This window comes from Phodopus roborovskii, unplaced genomic scaffold, assembly GCF_943737965.1.
Source record: "Phodopus roborovskii unplaced genomic scaffold, PHOROB, whole genome shotgun sequence".
NCBI classification, from domain to species: Eukaryota; Metazoa; Chordata; class Mammalia; order Rodentia; family Cricetidae; genus Phodopus; species Phodopus roborovskii.
The window spans coordinates 16711556-16734294 of NW_026125391.1; the positions used below are offsets into that span (position 1 = coordinate 16711556).

Below are 22739 nucleotides of genomic sequence, written 5' to 3' on the forward strand. Positions count from 1 at the left end.
GAGCATGTTCTGCATGTGGGTCATGTGAGACTAGGAGCCTATAAGAGGCATAGTGGCCCTGCCCAAAATACAGGAAAGCATTCTTCAATCTTCCTCTTAGAGGAACCTTAAAAACAACTAGGTCACGGTGTCAGACTCACTGTGCAGACAGTAAGAGGAGCCAGGTTTGTCTGAGGGACGCCACTAAGGCATGTGGCCTGCTCAAACAACACAGGAGCTAAGCTCATAGTCGAAAGTCCAGCTTGGGACCTGGAAAAGTATATTGTGCAAATAATTATAGTTCTTAGTCTTTTGAAGAAAATGAAACACAAGAATGAGGCCAGAAGTACAGGACAAGCAAACAAACAAACACTCCCTTCAAGCACCCAAACAGCCTCCCACCCACTTTGGGGAAAAGATGTTCCTGACTGAACTCTTAAGTCTAGAAAAAAGGGGCAGCAGCTGGTACATTGAGAGCCAGCTTGCTGGCTGAAACCACACCCAGAATTCCCAAGTCACAAGACTGTGACACTGTTACAGAATTAGCATAATAGGTCATAAAAATTTTATTCATGTGAAAAGAAAAGATCCTATCCTCTAAGCATGGTTCACAACATTGGAGTCTATTTCATTCTGGTAGGTGAATTAGGTGAGGAAATCATTCCTGGTTTTCAAAAGAAAAATAAACAATGTACCTGAGATAGCTTCCAAAATAAGCAACAATGTTTGAGTGTTTGCAGTCTTTCATCATAATGATTTCTTGCTGTACAACGGCAAAGTCTTCCCCTAGGATATAAAGCAAGCATGTTGGACATTGAGTAGGTAAGAGTCAAGATGCTCATTTACTTTAAAACATGTGAAGTTTATTATACTTATGATTAACTATAACACAGTTAATAAATGTTATATCCAATGCAACCAGTTCCTTAGTGGCATTACTTTTAATAACAATTTCAGCCCTTACTTGAGAGGAACACAGTACTGCAATGAAAAGTATGAGTGCCCATCCCAGACTTTTGGGTTGAGATTCTGCTCGCACTAAGGTATACATGCTTGAACAAATGACTTATCTCTTTGCACTAACTTCCTGCTTAGTAAAAAAATAACTGACCTCACAGGGCTGCACACCTGGAAAAAGCCTGGCAGGGTAATTTCCATACAGACATTTACTTCCACACCTTGAGCACTATCAAGGAAAAACATATCACAAATACAATATTCAATAGGAAGTACTCATTAGTTCTCTTGTTACCAAATAACATCTGATTGGCTGAGGTCGCCACACACCTGTCTGTAGACAGGCCAAGCACAGGGGAAGAGGAAGGAGAATCATTAACATTCAGCATGAAGATGTAATCCTGTGTAAAGCCAGAGGAGAGACCCTGAGTCCATGAAGGTGTGAGCTCTGTTGTGCAGGAAGGCCCACAGCCTAGCAGTGTGGTTACAGGTGACCCCATACACAGGTCTCTTCCACTCAGTCCTTTCCCAACAGTGGGAGGCTGGGAGAGGCAGGACTATCAGCCTATCATCTGCCCTGCACCCTGCTTGCCCAAATTCTTCAAAATAAGACCTGGCAACCTTACAGCCCCATCGCATGCTATGACTGCTGATCGAGCACTGGTCACAGAGAGAAATGCAAGTTCAGGGAGGGCAGTATGAACCAGAGAGAGGGGAAGCAAAGGGAATACTCACACCTAAACCAAAGCTACTCAATGTGTGGATCACAGCCCACTGAACATCAAACAAAACAGAGATTAGTGGCAAAGTAAAAAAGACAGTTTTACCCATAACTGCTCACATCCAAAGCATGAGGCTGTCAGAGTAAGAAGCCCTGGCATTTCTGTAAGTCCTAACTACAAGGGAAGTAGTGGAGAGGAGAGGCTTTGTCAGGACCCTAATTACTTTAGTTTGTGTGTGAGAGATCACAAGTCCCTGAAGGAGGACAGGGAATTTTCAAAAGTTCACATCACCCAGACCCCTTGCGTGTTCATTTCACACCTTAAGAATTCCCAATCTTCAGTGTATTCGGAAGAAACTCAAATTAGAAATACTATGGGACTGATACTAAGTTTCATGGACATGTTGAAATACTTTAGACATTTGCTTTGTCACGTGTCCTGGAATAGTACTGTTGGCAGTCGAGTGGAAAAGTAGTATGTGGTCAAAGTTGATCTAGTCAGCACAGCATGTAGCATTTGATGGCTGACCTCTCTCTGGGGGAGGCCTGAATCATTGGTGATCATTACAGAAACAAAACAAAACAAAACATTCAATCTGTGGCAGCACTGGGGGGGGGGGGTCGCACTTAATGACACAACTGAGTAACAAGTGAGCCTCACTTGTGTAAGACCCTGTATCACACAGCCACCTTAGCAGGGGCTTCTCTACTAACTATATTAACCTATTAACTATACGGTGATCTTCGCACACATGGAGTCTACATCCTCATTAGAACACACCACTCAAGGACAGGACCCTTAGCATGTGACACACACTGAATGAATCCACACATGAGCATGCAGTTCCTCCAGGAACAACAATGTTGGGCTTAATGTCAAGCAACAATTGGCATGTCTTGTGCTTTGGGCCATTTACTCCTTTTCATATTAGTGGCTTAAACTTTCAACATTATTTCCTATGAAATGTTATTGATCCAAGTATATCTCATTCCCCCTGTAAGAAGTCAACCCTATGATTGTGAATATAGACAATTTAAACCCAATACTTCAAAATCCAAAAAAAGCTTCCACACATTCAATTTTTAAAGGTAACTAAGATATGTGGATTTAGGTGGGGGGAAAAACACAGCTGATACACTAGTAATCCAAAGGAATTGAATAGCTGACTCAGACAGTCTCCTTCACAGCTTGTATGAAATCCCAAAGGTAAATAAACAAGGAAAGAATTCCTAACACACTTAGCAAGGACACCAAAGTTTTTTAATAATTTTTTTAGATAATAGTATGATAATAATATGAACTTGCATTTCAGAAGATACATCTATAAACCCCTCCAGGCATGAGTGACCAGGCCCTGCCACCATACTGTTCTAGCAGCCAGGCCCAGCCCCTTGGTAGGCAAGACCCTAAACCCATCCTAGACTATTCTAATGGCCATAATGGCTGTTTCTAGCCTCTCAAGACACAGCTGGCTAAGCTCTGCCTTATAGGAACAGATAGATTGGTTGGTAGGTAGGTAGGCAGGCAGGCAGGCAGGCAGGCAGGCAGGCAGGCAGGCAGGCAGGCAGACAGACAGACAGACAGACATAGGCAGCCAGACAGCCAAGGATCAGGGCACAGATTCCTACCACTCCAGGATATCCTGGAAAGCTCCACCCTCAAGAAACCTTCTATAAAACCCACTACCTGCTCAGTTCTTGGGTGCTTCTCATCCCAGCAGAGGTTGTCATTCCCCGGTATCCTTCCCAATATATCTCTTGCATAAGGTGTGACTCTGTGCTACTCCCGGGCTCCCAACTGCCAGCATACCTTTCGTCCCAGACCTGAAACAAAGCATCCCTCCTCCATACTTCCCCACCCCATCAGAAAACCCTGAGATAAACACCAAAGCGGACAATAGAAGCATGTAATGAATTAATCTTGAAATTAAGCAGAAAAATATAAAGTCATGTGAAGTTCTTAGAACAAACATATTATACATGAAGTATTCAATAAATGTTAACTATCATGAACAGGTGAAATTTCAATGATGGTTCCTAGGGGTCTTTGTCCCAGAAACATCACTTTTATTGCAGGTACAATAAAAGTGATGATCAGAGACAACATAATAACTGGAATAGGAGTTTAGGAATGCTGCTCCAGAAGTTGGAAAAGGCAAAAAAGCAGATTCTTCCTTAAGAAGATCAAGACTGACATACAAACCAATGGAAAAGCTAAGTTGTCTAGCAACAACTCATGCATATCTGATTAAAAAAAAAAAACCCCTTTCATAGGGTACCAACATTAAACAACAGGGGAAGAGTCTTTACAACAAAGGGTGCTGAGAAAACTGGATAGCTATATGCCAAAAAAAATGAACCAGCACTCTCCACATACATAGACAAAAGTGACTCAGACATGGATTAAAAACTTAAATGCAAGGCCTGAAATTGTAAGGTTCCTATGAAAAAACATTTGTAGCATTGGTCTTAGCAAATGATATCAGAAACAAGACTAATAATAATAATAATAATAATAATAATAATAATAGAAGAACAACAACAAAACAAAAATAAGAACAATGAGACTTACGTCTGACTAAGACAATCTTTGCATTGGAAAGGAAACTAATAGATGGGAAAGACAGCCTACTCAATGGAGGAAAACACCTGCAGACCACCCACCTGGTAAGATGTTACTGTCTAAAATACAGGAAGCAAGCCATCAAATAATACCATCAATGAAGAATGACTGACTGAGCACACAATTTCCACAAGATGTACAAAGATCAAGCAACTTATGTACAACTATAAATATATACAACTTTTATTTGTTAACTTTTAAAATTTGAAATTACAAATAGTGTTTCTGAGGATGTCAAGAAATTGGATTCCTTGGGCATTGTTGGTGCGCAAATGAAGTTGTACAACTCCTCTTGTTACAGGTGTTAGGGTCCTGTAGCAATCTCACCAAAGACCACCATCCATGTATGTAATCAGCAAGAGTATTTATTATCTAGAGAAGGGACCAGCATGCTGGGGCAAAAATGTTGAATGGCAACCCCTAAGAAAAACTTGCAGGCTCTTTAATACACAACTAAAGGAATTCTAAAAGCAGTGTGGTCATTCTAATCTAGGATTGGTTTACACAAGTAACAATCATATTAGTACATTTCTAATTGGTTAGGACTAGCAGGAGTGGGCTAAGGCTATAGCTTTTCCATTCTTGGGCAAGTCTGGATAAGTCCTAGGCTTTGCCCTTATTTGGTGATTGCCTTGAGGCACCTGGTTGTGGAGGAGGGTTGTTCTTGTCCTAGTACATACAATTTTCCTGTCCTTACTGTATCTTCCTCAGAAACTGACTTGTTCAGTTTTAGGAGGCTGGAACTGAGGCCTAATTCTTAACTGAATTATTAGGGACCTGTCATGATATTTGACTGGCATAAAAGATGGTGACTCTGTCGGTTTATAGCCAAATCAAAATCTTTATTACACCTGACTGGGACTAGTGCTCACAGCTGACCATCTTACTGGCAGCTTATGCCTGACCGTTGTTTTTTATTCTGACAAGGCTAACAATAAGACCTGGCATCCTCAACTGCATGGCCAGGTACATAAACAAAGAATAAAGTCGGTTGCCAACTATGCCCCACTAAGACAGGACAAAGTCAATGATTTCACTCATGCTCACAGATCCGGTGGAGAATGTCACAATGCAAAATAGCACAGAGGTTCCTTCATTTTGTATTCTTGCTGAGGACATTTCAGGCTTATTTTCTCTCCTGTGGAAAATTACCAAACTCTATCCCAGGACCCTGAAGTCAAGAAGCCACAGCTAGCTGCTGTTAAACTTCTTGCTACTGCAGCTGCTAAGAGAGCTGCCAGAATGTGATTTTTGCCTTCAAAAGCCTTGTGCTATGGACACCTGGGCTACACTTAGGACCCAAATACCTGAGTGTAATTCCAGCATCCAGGAATGAAGACTTTTCAATTGCTATAAACTGCGTCTGAGTGGTCATCTCTGATGTGCTCCCTGTAACACTATAGAAAACAATTCTAAGTTTCCCCAAATTAGAACCATATGATCCAGCAATACCGATTTTGAGTAGGTACTTTAAAAAAATTGGAAACAGGATCTAAGAGTATTTGCAACTTCCTGCAGTGTTGTTCACAATAACTGAGGAACAACAACCTATATATCCACTGACAAATAAATAGCTAAAGGAAATGGGGTATTTACACAATATTATACACACAGATACACATACACATGATGAAATATCATTCAGCCATAAAATAAAACGGAAACCTGTCATGTGTTAAAATTCCTGAGAAGTAACTATGTCCGGCTGTGAACGAAAAACTCCCAAAGTCTCTGTGTGCAGAGACTATGGAACAAGGATTTTCAGTGCTGTTGGAGAGACTAGAACTCTACAAATTCAGAAGCTAACCTTAACTTGGGCTAGTGTCAGCCTTCTGGAACATCCTTGTCCCATTCTGTATTAAAACAAGCATCTTGTGATAATAAATAAAATATTTTTAGAATCTACTGATTTGGCAGACCACTAGCTTCCCCCAATCCAAAAGCTAAGAATGTATGTCATCAGACAGCATCTTAGACCTATAGAATAGCTCTTCCCTCTCAATGTGTTCACCTCTTTGGTATACCCTCCTGTGGTAATCTGGAAGAAAAAAGAAAAAGAAAAATGGCCCCTTAAGGGAGTGGCAGTATTAGGAGGTGTGGCCCGTGGAATGGGCTTTGAGGTCTCTTATGCTCAAACTACCCTCAGTGTAGACACAGTTGCTTCCTGTTGCCTGAGGATCCAGATGTAGAATTCTCAGCTCCTTTTCCACCACCATGTCTGTCTGCATGCTGCTATGTCCCACATGAAGATAATGGTCTAAACCTCCAAAATTGTAAGCCCCCTAATTAAATGTTTTCCTTTATATAAGTTGCCATGGTCATGGTGTCTCTTCATAGCAATAGAAATCCTGAGACACCACCAATGTATTTTAAGCTTGCCTTAATTCATGACTTTCTTTGTTCTGGAACTATAAAAACCCTGTGAAACTGCTTCCATTTTGGAACATGGAATTAAGATAATCCAAATCTGCGTTCTGGTGACATGGTCATGCAAAATGGCTCCAGAAAAGGCTATCTTTTAAGATGAGAACTGTGGTTTTTACGCTGACAGCTTCAACATGAATGAAACTGAAGGCTAATATGCTAAATGAAAGCCAGTGACACACACACAAAATGTTCTACATGATTCTAACTTATAGAAAAAGTTTAAAATATCCAGTCTAATAGATAGAATGGTTACTACCAAATACAAAGAATCATACACAATCACACTCTGTTGTATAATATTCTCCTTATAGCAATAAGACTGTATTATACAGCTGGATTTGTTAAGATAGTAGATATCAGGCTATATACTATACTACACTACACTATACTACACTACTAAAGGGTCTTGGGGGACACAGCAAAGTTTAAACATGGACTATAGAACATAAACAAGGTTTCTTGTCCCAGTGTTGGAGCATTAAAATTAAAGTGCTAATAAGTTAACACTTTTGAAGCTGATCACTGATCAGACACACACAGGTGGAAAAGAGGAAGAAAGTACAGATAAAATAAAAGAGCCTTAGTTCTTTTATTTCTAAGCATCATTAATTTCAGGAGGTAAATACCCATCTGTCCAGTACTGTGAGCCTGGGATTTGTAATGCAGTCTACTGGAGTGGAATGGCTAAGCACCAACCCCCCCCCCTTTGAAGAGTATTATCATGTGACGTAAGGACAACTATATCCATAACGACAATAAACATAAGGCAATGCAGAGCAGACAGCTGGTGACTGGGGACCTGCTACAGTGCACATGTGCCAGCCAAGTCATTTCCCTGAAGACCTGGCCTTCTATGATGAAACATAAAGGACAGAGTGCTTCACCAACCACTAAAGGCAGAAAACGAATGACAAAGGATGGCAGGAAAGAAGGCTTATAAAACACTACTTCAGGAAAAATAATGGAATGAAGTCTTACTGGCATCTAGTCACTTTTAGATTCTGTACTGCAATTTAATGCATGCTGCTCTCACAGGATCAAAAATCAACACTTGCCACCACTACCCCCACTCCCACCCCCAACCATGAATTTCCCTGCTCATCACTGTCAGTATTTTTCCCTGGGTTGAAAGGGGGTGAATGTTCTCACTTTGGAGACTTACTCCTATAGCTGATAGCTAATTAATTACGATTCTGTCTGCAATTATGCCCTGCTTCAATAACTGGTGCTGCAAATGATACAAGTAATAACAAGCAGCTTGAAAGACTGACTTTAAGTCACTAAAAAAATTAAGAGGCTTGTAGTAGACAGTATGCCCCTTATCAGAATCTGACACTAACCCACGAGTATGTGACTATGGCAGACCATTCTCTCCTATTACCTCTGCCTTGCTAAAAACATTAGGTTACATTCTTAAAGCTAGCCACCAAGGTCTATCCCCTTATCTGGCCACTTCCTCCTCCTGAGGCTGACTACCAAGGTCCAGCTATTAAAAGTATTAAGTCCAGCAATCAAAAGTCCCTTTGGTTCACCTAATTACCATGCCCAATTAAAATTAAACACATCATCCTAACTAGGGACTTCCCTATGTAACTTTATAAACTGCCATTTTTCCTATGTGTCTCCTCTCTATCCAGAGTCTGTCCTTTGTCCCTGCCCTCTCTCCCTGGTTCCCTTTCCCCTCTCCCTCTATCTCCTGTCTTTGTCCCTTATATCCTTTGTTCCTCTGTTCCCCTGGGGCAAATAAATCTTTGCTCTGAGAGCTTGGTCTTGGGGTCTGGAGCTTGTCCTTTTTTCACTGAGCATGAAGCCCAAGAGCCCAGATAGATGCTGCTAGCTAGCTTCAATGGAAGCACTTATCTTGATTTGTCTTTACATTCTGTTCAAAACTGGGTCACAAGAGTTGGCAGTGTTCTAGCCCAAGCAAGTTTAAGACCAAAGAAACCGGCCTTTAATCTCACAAAATCAGGTTCTCTGACGCACTGCAAACGAGGGAAATCACACACCAGAGGAATCTTGGAGTGTCTCAGCAAAGGCAGGACAAGGCAGTTATTACAGGATAACACTTTTTGGAGAGGAGTGGAGCTGAGGTGAAATTGAGACAAAGCAGTGTTTTGTCAGGCTTAGAACAAAGCCAAGCCCTGGGCTGCAAAGCAAAGGCAAGGTCCTCTCTTCTTATGGAGGATGAAGTCAGGACAGACGTGATTGCTGTGTCATCCAAGTCATAAATCAACATGATATTGTTTAAGACTTATTTTATTTTAACCTGTATGAGTGTTTACCTGCATGTATGTTATGTATACCACATGTGTTCCTGGTGCCTGCAGAGGCCAGAAGAGAGCACTACGTCCCTTTGAAATTGGAAGTGTAGATGCCAACGAGCCACTATGTGGATGTTGGGAACTGAACCCAGCTCTTCTGCAAGGACAAGTGTTCTTAATCACTGCCCCAGAGAGTAATGAGAGAGCCCCAGCCATGGAATTATACTGCCAGGATTCAAAATCCTAGCCCTACATTAATCAGGGCAAAGTGCTTCAATTTCTTTAACTATAAAAAATAGGGGCAATAACAAGGATTAAATGAGTCAATGCATGTAACTCACTTACAACAGTGGCTGGCACAAATTAAATTTAAATAAATGGTAGCTATTAGTAGCAACAAATGTCCTGGCTTCAACTAACTCATCTCCATCTCCCATGCCCATCTCTAGTCCTTGCTCATTAATTTGATTTATTTAACAAGTATTTACCAAGTGCCTATGAGGCACTGGGAATTTTGTGGAAAACCAAGTTCATCCTCATAGGAACAACAGTCTAGAGAAAGCTTGTGGCACCACGTTTTTACCAATGCCCCTACCCTTTAATGTGAAAAGGTTTTAATGCTGAAGTATTGACTCACATATGGGGAAAAGGAGGCACATTCCTCAGTGACCAGTCAGGAAGAAGTTCTTTTAGGACAATGTTATGTTTTGTTCCCAAAAACTCTATACTTACCAACCAACACTCAGTATTTGTAGCATTTCCCTAATCCTTGGCATTTTACCCCTAGCATATTCATTCGTCTCTCTTTCATATCCTTCTGATCCACATATGTGCACAGCAAAAACAGCTGATATAAAACTAATAACCTGTCTTACAGATGGATGGTGAATCTTCTCTGCGATTCAGCACTTTAAGCCCTAAAACCAGGAACATCTTAGGCAAAAGCAATGAACCTGTCACCAATTAACAGGAAAAAACAAAGGTCAACCCAAACTCTCCAATTTCATAAGCACTGACCATATGAGCCCCCTAAAGACCATCCTATACCACAGCCACGTGCCCCAGACCTGACTTCAGCCCCAGCCCAGTACTCATCTCTAACCTGCATTTTACCACTTGCCACTCATGGAGAACACACTTCTCTCTGAATGTGTGTGCATGTGTTTGAAGTGTTATGAACACCCACACACCTACACACACACCACAACACAATGACATTTATAGTCAAGTTCTCCACAGCTGTATGTAGCAACAGCTACAAAACAGACTTAAGTATTTCCACATCTGAATTTCCACTGGACACATATTGATATCAGACAAGTAATACACACATATTCATATAAACTCATATATGAATCCATACCTCCAACTGTCACTCTCCATACTGTTTCACACGCTTCTCTGTCACTGAACCTTCAACACATACTGCAATCCTCATTTTGGGCTAATAACTATCTTATGGGTCCCAAAAGAAAACGGTCTCACTTTGACCAGAACCCTCCAGCTCCACCATAAATCATGAGTCCCTCTCTAGTGAATGTTCCACGTCTCGCTTGCCCTTTTCACAGGAGGCTGAGGGGACTCTTTTCTGCCATCTCTATTTCTTTCACTCTCCCCTACAGCTCCTTCAATCCACTGAACCCTCTTATTAAATCTACCAAAGCAAGCGTGTGGTCCTCAGTCTTCATTGTGATCCACAACCTCTTAGCACCATGCCAAGACTTTATCCTGGGGTCTGACAAAATACTTACCATGTTTGTGTCCTAGCGGGATGACTTTGGCAGCTTACGCTCAAGCTTTCCTTGCTGAATTCTCCTTCTCTAGTAGACCGCTAAGAGGATTAACCTCGGGCTCCAACCTCAGCTGTTCCTTCTCTAGCAACACTTCTTCCTGGCGATGTCATCCCCACATCTTGCTTTAAGAACTAGTTACATCATAAAGATCTTAAAACTGCACCACTAGCCTGACTTCTCCTGGAACTACAGGTGCATGTTCACTGTTTAGTCAACATGGGCATGCTAAGACACATAAAACATACACAGTAAAACTGGGTTACTGGTCCTACTGATCCTGTTCCTCAGGTAGACAACCCTCAACAGCCTTTCATAGGGTCCCCTTTATCAGCCCTTGGGACATCTGTGATCCAAGCCCAGTTTTGGAAGCTCATTTGGAAGCCATGGTGGCCCCTTCTCTACCCCCAATCTTGCTGTCTGTCCTTACTTTAGAACACTGTCCTTGCTTGTGACTGCCTGGAATGGTTTTCTCCAACAGTATCCTATGACTGTGTTATCCTTCCAATCTCAAGCTAATGTCACCACCTGCTGTGAGCAGTCTCCTGGCACCACAATGGCTAAATTATCATTTTATTTTGGCTTATGAAATAAACTCATTTAAAGATTTCCACACTTACTGTGAAACTGTTAACTAAAATCTAAGCTTCTCATGGGTCAGGCTTAGGTACTATGTCTAGTACTGAGTAGACAATGGATAGATACTAATGAAATGATTGACATGAACAGATTTTTCACAAAATACAAGGCCAAAAAGTTACATATGGTAAAGGAAGATAGCCAACCACTAGCCCCAAAGGAATGGAAATTAACAGAACATTATTTGCTCAATAATAAGGATTATACTATATAATTTTCAAAAAAGTTTAAGAAAAAAAAAAAACCCTTCCAGGTGGCAGTGGCGCACATCTTTAATACCAGCACTTGGGAGGCAGAAGCAGGCATATCTCTGTGAATTCGAAGCCAGCCTGGTCTACAGAGTGAGTTACAGAACAGCCAAGACTACAAAGAGAAGCCTTGTCTTAAAAAACAAACAAACAAACAAATAAATCCACATAAAAAATTAATAGTTTAGCCAAGGACTAGAAAAAAATGCTGTGTTAAGAGCACTAGCTGCTCTTTCAGAGGACCTGGGTTTGATTCCCAGAACCCATATGGTAGCTACCAATCATTTGTAACTCCAATTCCAAGCAATCCAATGTCCTCTTCTTGCTGCGATGGGCCACTACACACATGTAGTACAAAGACAAACATGTAGCAAAGCATCCATACACATGAGATATATTTTTAAAAAAGTAAAAGATGACACTGCACAAGCAGTAACATGGAAAAATACTCAATGACACACTTCCCAAATGATGGTTAGATACATACAATGAGCCTATTACATTCATAAATGTTTGGTATCTACGATGGACAAGGCCAGGCCCACGACAAGCCTGAAAACACAATTGGAAATGGAGCCTGGATGAGGACATTGTCCAGTGACAGAGTTCTTGCCCAGCTGTGCACAAGGCCCTCGTGGCTTGATTCCCAGAGCTGCAGCAAAAAGGAACATGGACGTATAGGAAAGGTACCAGAAATCACTGTCTTTTCTCACAGAACTTACACCTACTGCTGAGTGAGTGATGCTGTCTTTCCCCACATAGCCTGACATCTGCAGCAGAAAGATTATTCACATCACTGACCACAATGTGAGCCACCTCTGTAAGGCCACTGAGGAGCTCTCAGGGCTCTGTCTATCACATGTACATATTCTTCATGTTTTCTGTTATGGTAGTATGCTAACAAAGTAAGCTGACCCACAGTATGATCTTGCCTATCTCTGATCTCTGACCAGCCCTTCACAGTCTGCTTAGTTCAGTGTAGACAGAAGCATGTATATGTATGGGTATTTCTACGTAAACATTGAAAAAATCTATTGAAAATAAAGTTGACAGTGGTCTTACGAGTCAGAATGATGGATGACTTTAATTTCTACTTCTGCTTTAATTCTGTTTTTCTACTTTGATTTACTATAGTCAAAATTGGTTTTGCAATTTAAGTAAAAAAAAAAAGAGTATAGACTTATAGTTAAGCAAATGACACTGAAGAAAGGGAAATATAAATTAAAGTCACGTGAACAATATAAGAAGTCATGGTGAGATACCTTCAACTAACCCTGCATTAAAACAATTTTGCCAAAATCAGATTTTCATTTAGCTTCAGTTTCAAAATGGTTACTAGCTATTAGGAAAGAAGAAAGGAAGGAAGGAAGGAAGGAAAGAAGGAAGGAAGGAAGGAAGGAGTCAAAGTACAAATTCTTAAAGTCTATCACATTGCTCTTGACCTTAAGTTTTATTTTTACAAAGGAAATTGGCCACTAGGACTCAGAACTGATGTGAGTAGTACACCACCCATGAAGACAGTCCCAATTCTTCAGTTGTCACAGCTAAGAATTCACAACACCTTAGGGAGGCAACTAGCATAGTCCACCCTGAGGGGAAATTACAGGGCAAATTATTTAGCTTCTTAAAAAAAATACACAAAAAGACAGAAATAGAAACCTACAAACATAAATGACAGTTAAAACACATGGACTACTTCCAACCTGGGGACTTTATTACTAAGAAACTATTATCAATATTGTCAGTTGGCTCTTGATTATGCATTTAATACTTTAAAGAGGCTTTGTGTGATATACGCATGTGTGCATGTGTAAAACTTGTGCGAGCCTGTGCATATATGCAGAGGCCAGAGGAGGACATTGGTTTTTCTGGTATATTATGCTCTGCCTTATTCCCTTGAGACAGGGCCTCTCCCTGAACCTGGAACAAGGCTGAGACCTGGAAGCCCCCAGGGACCCTCGTGTCTCTGTACTCCATGACAGCAGGGTTACAGGTCAGGGTCACGTCACACCAGGCTTTGTATGTGGTTACTGGATCCTCGTGGTTACATACACAATGAAAGACTGAGCCATTTTCTAGCTCCATTTATGCCTTTAAAAGATATATTAAAACAAACAGGTCCCTCATTTCAAATGTAAAATTCAATGACGTTTTAAGTATGTTTACCAGAGTTTGCAACTATAAGTATAAATCAGTTTTGGACAGTTAACCTTGTCTGTGAGACTCCTAATGTCTACTCACTGTTAATCCACCTGCCTGCAATTCTAGCACACTAGCCCACTTTATACCTTCTCTAAACATTTCTTTTCACCTATGAAAATCAAGCACACAGTCTCCTGTGACCTGCTCCTTTCATTTAGCATTGTTTGAAGCTGTGGGAGCATGCATTAGTAACTCCCTTTCTACTCTGTACATAACACATTTTGTCCATTTGTTCACCAGTTATAATGAATAATGTCATGCGGCACCCTCCTGTGCAAGTTGTATGGGTAGACACAAAAGCATCCCTGCTGAGTCATTAAGGCAAATTTACAGTTACCTTTTAAGAAAGAAATAGTGCTGGGCATAATGGCACAAGTCTTTAATCCCAGCATTTTGGAGGCAGAGGCAGGCATATCTCTCTGAGTTCTAGATCAGCCTGGTTAGCACAATGAGTTATAAGACAGCCAGAGCTCCACAGGGAGACCCTGTCTCCAAAAACAAACAACAACATAAACAAAGAACATTTTCCAGAGAGTCGGTGCTGTCTCCCAAGAAGGTTCTTGTCTGTAGCTTATGTTTTCATTTTTTAATTCTATCTATATACTGAAATACTAAGGGTAGATATGATCTGATGCTTGGGGTCTGATTCAAAGCAAATCAGTGTTTGGTACCCATGCATGTTTGGGGAGTGGGGGTAACCAGGAACTGATGAAACATGACTGGTCATGCCTTGGGCAGTACAGCACAGTGAACAATAGCAGCCATTTCCTATAGTAAGTTCTCAGTGCAGAAGGTCAGGCTTTACTCCAAGTGCTTTAGACAAGCTCTGTTAAACTTCATAGCAATCTGAAATGAAGCTGCTGTTACTACCCCTCCCTTAAAGCTGAAGCAATAGGACCAAGTCCAGACTAGCAGGAAAACGGCGACTTTCAGGGCCTATGATTTTAATAACCCAGCTAAACTCAGCAACAAGCAAACATTTTCCCCAAGGTAGGAACAAAGATACAAGACTAGAACACTATGAATGGTTTTTCTTCTCTTTAACTGTGTATCTTCTAATACACAGCACTGTTCAAGACCAATAGTATCACAAATCAATCATCACACATATCAGAAAACAACTGAGTTAATGAAGGTTTTCTAAGTCTCTAGTTTGATTTTTTTTTTTTTTTTTAAAGGTTTTAAAGATGTACTGAATAGATTCTGTGTCTTAACTCATAGCTGAGGGAACGTGTTTTATGAAAGTCTAGAATAGAAAGAGCATGGCTCGGATGACATCACCACTGCAAGGGCTTCAGCGAGCTAGCTCCCTCAGCTGTGGAAGTTCTGAAGACACTCGGATAATGTGGGAGAACCAAAGTCCAGGGACTTTGGACTCACAACCGCTGCATCAAGTAACTTCTACTGGCTGATTAAAAACTAAAGGCCTGATGAAAAGTGCCAAATCCTCAATGGTACTCCAGATTCCACCAATGGCAAACATCTTTTTTGTAAACTGAACAGCAGAGAAAACAAAGAAATCCTACCAGTGATATTAGAAGGTAATTACATTATAGAGGATCCATAATGCATCTAACTGAAGATGTGTTCTGTGATCATGGTATTCTCCTGTGTTTAATCACAAGCAAATGTCATTTTAATGATACTTCTAAGAGTTTATCAAAGAGCTAAGTCAAGGGTAGGCCAGGTCTAACAGAAGGTGGCCTGGTTCTAGCTCAGAATGCTCTGCTACATTTCAGCCTGCAAAGTCTAGAATATTATCTGATAATTCACAGGAAAAGCTGGCATGTTTCTGAATAGATTTCTGTTTCCACTAAAGCTAAAACCTAAAGTGCTGCAGGCCGTGTCCATACATCAGCATAATTGCTTGCCTACTGCAGGAAGGGGAGAGAGGAAAGTTCTGAGAAGATGTATACCAGGAGTTCGCACAGAAAGATGTGGGTTTTAGGATGTGCGGAACCCAAAGGAGAATTTAGAGCAGACAAAACACAGGTCCTAAAAGGCTCTGTAATGAGCTGCTCAAACCGGAAAGGACTACATAGATATTAATAACATAGGTGTTGAGAGCTGCTGAGGTCTGTTAAGAAACTCAGGACCCAGAGCAAGAGAACAGGAGACAACAGACTGCATCTTCCCAAACATCAGCCCACTTCTTCCCACTGGACCACACTTGCCCCTTACAACAGGGTAATGCCACCTGGAAATAAGTAAGCCACTATAAACCCCTTCACAACCTCCTCTCCTTCCCACCATTACCAATCATTTTTCTGGGAAGAACTGAGCATAGTATATGCTGGGTTCAGAGAGGCAGAAGGGACATGTGTCCCTCTTCTCCACAAAACACTGAGGAAGTAAAGGAATGGTAATCAAACAATATTAAAATAAGCTTTAGCTGTATGATGGTACAGGACTGTAATTTTAGGACTTAGAATGCTAAGATATGAAGATCAATGGTTCAAGGTCAACCTGAGCTACAAACACCATTTCAAAAACCAAAATATAAAAAATGAAAGTACTCAATGATATCCAATGACTTTCAAGCAACAAGAAACAACAAATTTCAAATAATTTACCTGGTTCCAACTTTATCACTTTAATTGCTGCTAATTCTCCAGTGTTAACATTCCGTGCCTAAAAGAAGAAGAAAAATGATCATGAAAGAGTTGTATAAAAAGACATTTTAGCTTATTGTTTATTTCAATCATACAGAAATCTTTTAAAAGCAGGAACTGCAGAACCAATCTATTTTACAGACAGTACCATGTCCTTCATAATGAATTCCAGCATTAATTTAAGTGTAAACTTAACTGGGCACCATAGTTAACTGGGCACCATTCTAAATGGTTTGAAACTAACTCACTCCATTCTCATAACACTCATTAAGTTAAAAACCTATTCCCACGTTGCAAATAAGAAAAAATAAGAAATAAGTAGTAGTAGTAGTAGTATCAGACATGAAAAGCTTGCTTTGGTCATGAGACTGGACAAGTGCAAGCACTGGGATGCAAAGCCAGGAAGCAAAGCCAGGAAGCCAACTCCAGGCCTCATAATTTAACTCCTTCAAGCATTCCACCAGAGCTCTTCATGCGAATTCTGGGAAAACTGTGCAGTGGATTAGCATTAAAGGCTTTAATGAGAATCTAAGTGTGAAAGCAGCCCCCTTGTGTCCCTTCAAATCCACATTGCCAGTAAAATCAATGTTTTCAAAACAAGCCATTCATGAAATATAAAAAACAATTTTAAAAGATCAATTCATTGGGCTGGGGATGTGGCTCAGCCTGAAGACATGGGCTCCACACCCAACTTAGTATAAACCAGGCATGGTGGTGCCCATCTATAACCACAGCACAGTAATTCACCAATGAAGGCAGGAGAATCAGAAGCTCAAGATTATCCTGAGTTACTACAGAGCAAGAGGAGGACAGCCAGGGCTATCTGACATCTTATGTTGAGAGGGAGGGAAAGAGGGGGAGAAGGTAGAGGAGGGAGGGGAGGGAGGGGAGGAAGGGAAGGAAGGGAGGGAAGCCAATTCATAAATTGGCTATGATGGGCATGCCTACCAACCCTACCACTCAGGAGGACTGTTATAAATTGTAGACCATCTGTACTATAGCCATAGCACAATCCTGCCTCCTACCTAAGTATCAAGGAGATAATATATTCTGGGTATTTACAACTGTTTATCTAATTAAGTAGAAAATATCTTTAAATTTGGGTTTTAAAAAATGGCAGTCAATCTTTACATATTTAAGATGTTATATATAATTGGATCAAAATTTTCAAAATGATATTTTAGCTGTTTATATTTAATTAATTTTTACATCAGTCTAATGAAAAAATACTCAAAATTTCATGATTAAGGGAAGATCTTATATGGCCAGGATTAGATGTAGCTGCAGTACTCCTTTACTGGTAGACTAGGAAAATCTGTCAATCGTCTAATATGAGTCAATGACACTTAAGGAACTCTTCTAAGAGTACCAGGGCTATGAAAAATACCACCAAAGGGGCTGGGAGAGATGGCTCATCGGGTAAAGAACTTGCTATGCAATGTGAGCTTCAGCTTCCCAGCACTCTGGAGTACCAGGCAGGAAATTCTGAAGCAAGCTGGCTAGAATGGCAAACTCTGAATTGAGTTAGGAACCCTGCCTCAATGTACAAGATGGAGAGCAATTCAAGATGATTCCAGCCATCCATCCTGGGTCTATGAATATATGTGCATACATGTCCACATGCACCTGCACATACCCGTGTCCCCATACAGAAAATCAAGCATATGTGGCATACACATGTACATCTCACACACAGATCAACACATCCCTTCATCCCCTCCGCCAACACACATAAACAAGCCAGCAAAGAATCCAAGAAGGTAGATAAGAAGCACAGCCATCACTAAATATATGAAATTCAGATCCTCTCCAAATGGCTGGGGAGCTGCTCCCTTCATAATGTGCTTGTTGCACAAGCAACAGGCCCTGAGTTTGCGTCATTGGCACCCACAGTAAACCCAGGCGTAGAAGCCGAGTGTAGTTGTGAGTATCTGTAATTCCAGCATTAGGATGATCTCTGTTTCAAAAAGTAAGTGGGAAATCAACAGAAAGGCACTGATGTCAACTTTTGGCCTCAACACACAAACAGAAACATATGTGCATGTGTACCTGCACACACCCACACATGCACAAACACACATATACATAAACTACACATTAATTTTTTTTTAGAGTCACTGTGATCCTAGTATTTCATTTGATGGGAGGGAAAGGCAGGTAGATCTCCATGAGGTCAAGGCTAGCCTGGTCTAGAGAGTTCCAGGTCAGCCAAGGCTGCAAAGTGAGACTGCCTAAACTTTAAAAAATAAAAATAAAAGATGCCTATACCCCGACCCCACCCCAACTGCCATAATTCTCAATCATGTAATAAATACCAGGTCCCTACGTGGCAGCTTGAAAAGGATCCGGAGGGGTTAACTTTTGGGAGGTGGTGTGTCATGAGGGCAGGCTTTGAGGATTCCAAGCCTCCAGCTTGTGGAGATGTGAGGTCTCAGCTGTTCCTGCCACCACGCTTTCTCGACACCACAATGTAAGTCCAATTAAATACTTTCTTCTTCAAGTTGCCTTGGTCATGGTGTTTTATCAAAACAATATTAAAGTAACTAATACACTCCCTATATGAATTTAAAAATTAAAACAATCTACAGGGAAATTTTTAAATCATTTCTTTAGGGGTTCAAGAGATGGCTTAGTGGTTATGAGCACTGGATCCTTTTGCAGAGGATCTGAGTTCAGTTTCCAGCACTTACCACCAGCTGTAACTCCTGTTCCAGAGGATTCAATGCCCTCTTCTGGCCACCATGGGTATCAGGCACACACACAGAAGCCAATGTACACAGAAAAAAAAAAAATCTTTATAATCTCCGTAACTAACAAATACAATGCTCATTAGGGTCAGCAGAAACCAGACCTGAACACTTCAAGCCAAAGTTACTTTCCCTTAAATGTGACAGACCTCCCAATAGCACTGAATCAATTATTACTTTCTCCAGGATGAGATACCCCATGAGCAATAAGTGCAGAACACCCCTGTGGGAGTGTCCACCTGGAGGACACAGATGCCCCTTTCCAGCTTCCATCATAACCGTTCTCAGACTACCACAATAAGGTGTCCCTCTCTGACATCTCGCCCCCTTTCCTTCCAGCCACATTTTCTAAACATCTGCAAGTAAAACAAAATGCTACTTTCCCACTCCCTGCATTTTAAATCCGGACCTTTTAAAGGTCTCACTTGTCTACTGAAGAGGAATTCAGCATATGGGTGGCTCTGTCCTGGAACTGCAGGCCGTGTGTGGCTACTGATCGGAGCTGACAATTTGTTCCTGGTGACCACAGGATAAAAATCACACAAGATGGTTGCTGCATTGAAAGCACTTAGCTATTCAGAGTTCTCACTAGCAGATATTCAGCCAACAAATCAGGACAGCAAACTACTAGTGAGTAGGTAGCCTAAGCCACTATTTCTACTCTTTGACTTACTGATATATTTCAGAAAGGCTGCTGAAAACTTGCTAGGAGGAAACAGTTCCACACTGTTTCTTTGGGGTGAACTGAATTATGGTTCTCTAGAGAGGATAAAGACCTAGGCGGGAAAGGGAAAAAGAGAAAGCCAGATGTGTTCTCCCTGCTATTGAGGTATTACATGAGAAGACCCAGGTCCATGCTTCCAGCACCATGGAATTACCTACCACCATGTCTTCCCAGCCATGATGGATCATGTCCCATCCAACTATGGGTCAAAACAAATCTTCCTTTAAGATGCTTCTTGTCAGGTGTTTGGTCAGAGCGACAAGAAAGGAAACTAAAACACACGGGTTGTTTCTGGATTTGTCTGTTATAAATATACCATTATATACACTAAACTTTTGGGGAAACCTGTTCCCCAAAGAAATGTTGGGCCTTATAATAAATATTTTAGGTCTGACACTTTGAAGAGCTGCCAAATTGTTTTCCAAGGCAGCTATAGTGTCTTATACTATTACCACCAACACATAATGTTCCAGTTCCCCTACACTTTTAAAACTGTTACTTTGAATGTTTTACTTTAACTCTCCTAGTGGGGATGCTCACCTTTGCCTCTTGAATACTGGCATTACAGGTATGCACCACCATAGTGAGTTTATCCACTTAAAATGCTATCCGTTGTTTACACCTTAAGTTGCACACGACAAGTTTTCTCACATTGTGAGCTGTTTTCATTTCCCTCCTTGTCTCACTGGAGTACCAGGCAAGCACCATTACCAAGGAGCTACCTGCGCCTTTGTCCCTGTCTTCATTACCTCGGGTGCACAAAGGTTTTTATTTTGTTTTGATGAAGTCCAACTTGGTTTATGTTTTGCCACCTCTCTCTCTCTCTCTCTCTCTCTCTCTCTCTCTCTCTCTCTCTCTCTCTCTCTCTCTCTCTTTCCCTGTTTTTTTGGGTTTTTTTTTTTTTTTGGGTTTTTCTGTTTTGTTTTGTTTTTGAGACAGGGTTTTTCTGAGAAGCTGGCTATCCTGGAACTCAAAGATCTGTCTGCCTCTGCTGAGATTAAAGGCATTCGCCACTACTGCCCAGCTTCTCTGTTTTCCTTGATGGTTAAGAAAACCAGAGTCACAGACCTCTGGGCCAACAGTCTTTAGTTTCTACCCTTATATTAAGGTCAGCGATCCACTTTTAGTAACTTTCTGTATAGTGTTACTCCGTAGGGAGTTTCCAATTTCATTCTTATGCATGTGGATATGAAGTTGTGAAATACAGTATTTTTAACTTTAATAAAACCCTTTATTATCTGGCCCCCACCTATCTTTTTAGTCACTCCCAAATTTTTACTTTATTCTCTGGCCAAACCAAACACATTGTGGTTCCCCAGTACTAGTTACACACCCCAGCTCCCTCCCCTAGACCTAGATCCCAGACCTCATAGAGCTAGATCCCAACCTTTAAAGCCAGTCTTAGGTTATCCTGGCCCTGACTCTTTAACTTATTCACCCTATTCCCACGCATCCTAGGGTAACCTTTCTCAAAATGGAAAGGGCCTGATTCCACCCTGCAGATGAGAGCCTGGTTTGCTGAGGGAGACATGAGAGGCTTTCAGATAGACTATTGGGAAACAATGTTCCGAGCTGATTTCACACTGCTGAGTTGTCTGAGTAGTCCTCTGCGTGTAGGAATATCGGTAAGGGTCACAATCAAGAAGCGCAGCTGTGGCCTAGGAACATGCCAGGCATCACAGGGACAGCCATTTATGGTGAAAAATGACCACTGCTGGGTGCTGAGCACCTGGAGCTTTCAACACTTTCTGTGTAGAAAGAATGTTCCATGTGAACATGAAAACAGGGTATGAAATGTCAGCTAAGAAATGCAATATGCCATGGGACAGATCTGAGCAAGCAATGGCTCTGTGTGTCCCCTCTTCCTGACCCCTGTACCCTATGCAGAAAACAAGAAGGTGAAAGAGACTATTTTTAAGATTCCTTCTAAAACAACACTTACAACAAATAATTTTATTTGAAATAGTAACCCAGCTGGCAGGCTATATTAAAACACACACATACACATACCAAAAAAACATACGTTTAAATACAAAACAAAACTAAGAAAACATTAGCATTAACTCTGAGTCAACAAATTTCAAACAGGACTCAGGAATCTGTGCCTAAAGCCACCAACCTACTTCTGATGCAGTCAGGCCTGAGGACCTGGCCACAGACCTGCTCCATTTGAGCTTTACCGGATGTAACTCAACTTCTAGGTCTGATGGCTTCCAGAAGATGACGCCATTCATGCTGAGATTTGAAAGAAGGAAGTGAATAACACAGAAAAGGGATGAAGGAAAAGGCACAGAAATAAAGTTGTTTGAGTTTTAAAGGCCAAGGGGGGGAAACAAAACCAAACCAGACTATTTTGAGCACTTGGAGAGGATAACCACAGGGTGGGACCCACACACACCCTTTCAGAAGGAAATGGATAACCCACACTTGCTCCTGAAGGACATTCTTACTTGCTTTTCCACAGTTAATTGCACCAGGTATGTGCCTACTGCAAAGGGAACCAGTTCACAGGAGAATGACAGGATGCCAGACATCCCTGGTTTACTTAGGACACTTCCTGAATGTCTGTCTGTATGTCCATCATTGCTGTTACTGGTAAGTTTTCATACTTTCACAATTAAATTTTTATTTAATTTTGGTGATAAATTGTGAGGTCCCTCTAGTTGAAAACCTAGAATTAGCATGAACAAATGATTCAGGACAACCAGATTCTCTAAGGACAAGCAAACATGCCTGTTTTTATAATTAAAGTTTTTTAGTATACAGCCATGTTCATTTACTTAAATAGTGTCAATGGCTGCTTTCTCAA

The 22739-nt window shown here is 41.1% G+C and overlaps 1 protein-coding gene across 10 annotated transcripts in view; it reads right to left on the reverse strand.

Annotated features, from left to right (window-relative positions):
- The window catches only part of Map4k3 (mitogen-activated protein kinase kinase kinase kinase 3), a 137138-nt gene that overhangs the window by 74262 nt on the left and 40137 nt on the right, over positions 1-22739 (reverse strand). For all 10 annotated transcript variants that reach the window (XM_051175149.1, XM_051175151.1, XM_051175147.1 and 7 more), the window contains exons 2-3: positions 16421-16478; positions 675-765 (exon numbers count right to left, since the gene is read on the reverse strand). In XM_051175149.1, coding sequence (XP_051031106.1) covers positions 675-765; positions 16421-16478 — 149 coding nt within the window. The remainder of the gene's footprint in view (positions 1-674; positions 766-16420; positions 16479-22739) is intronic.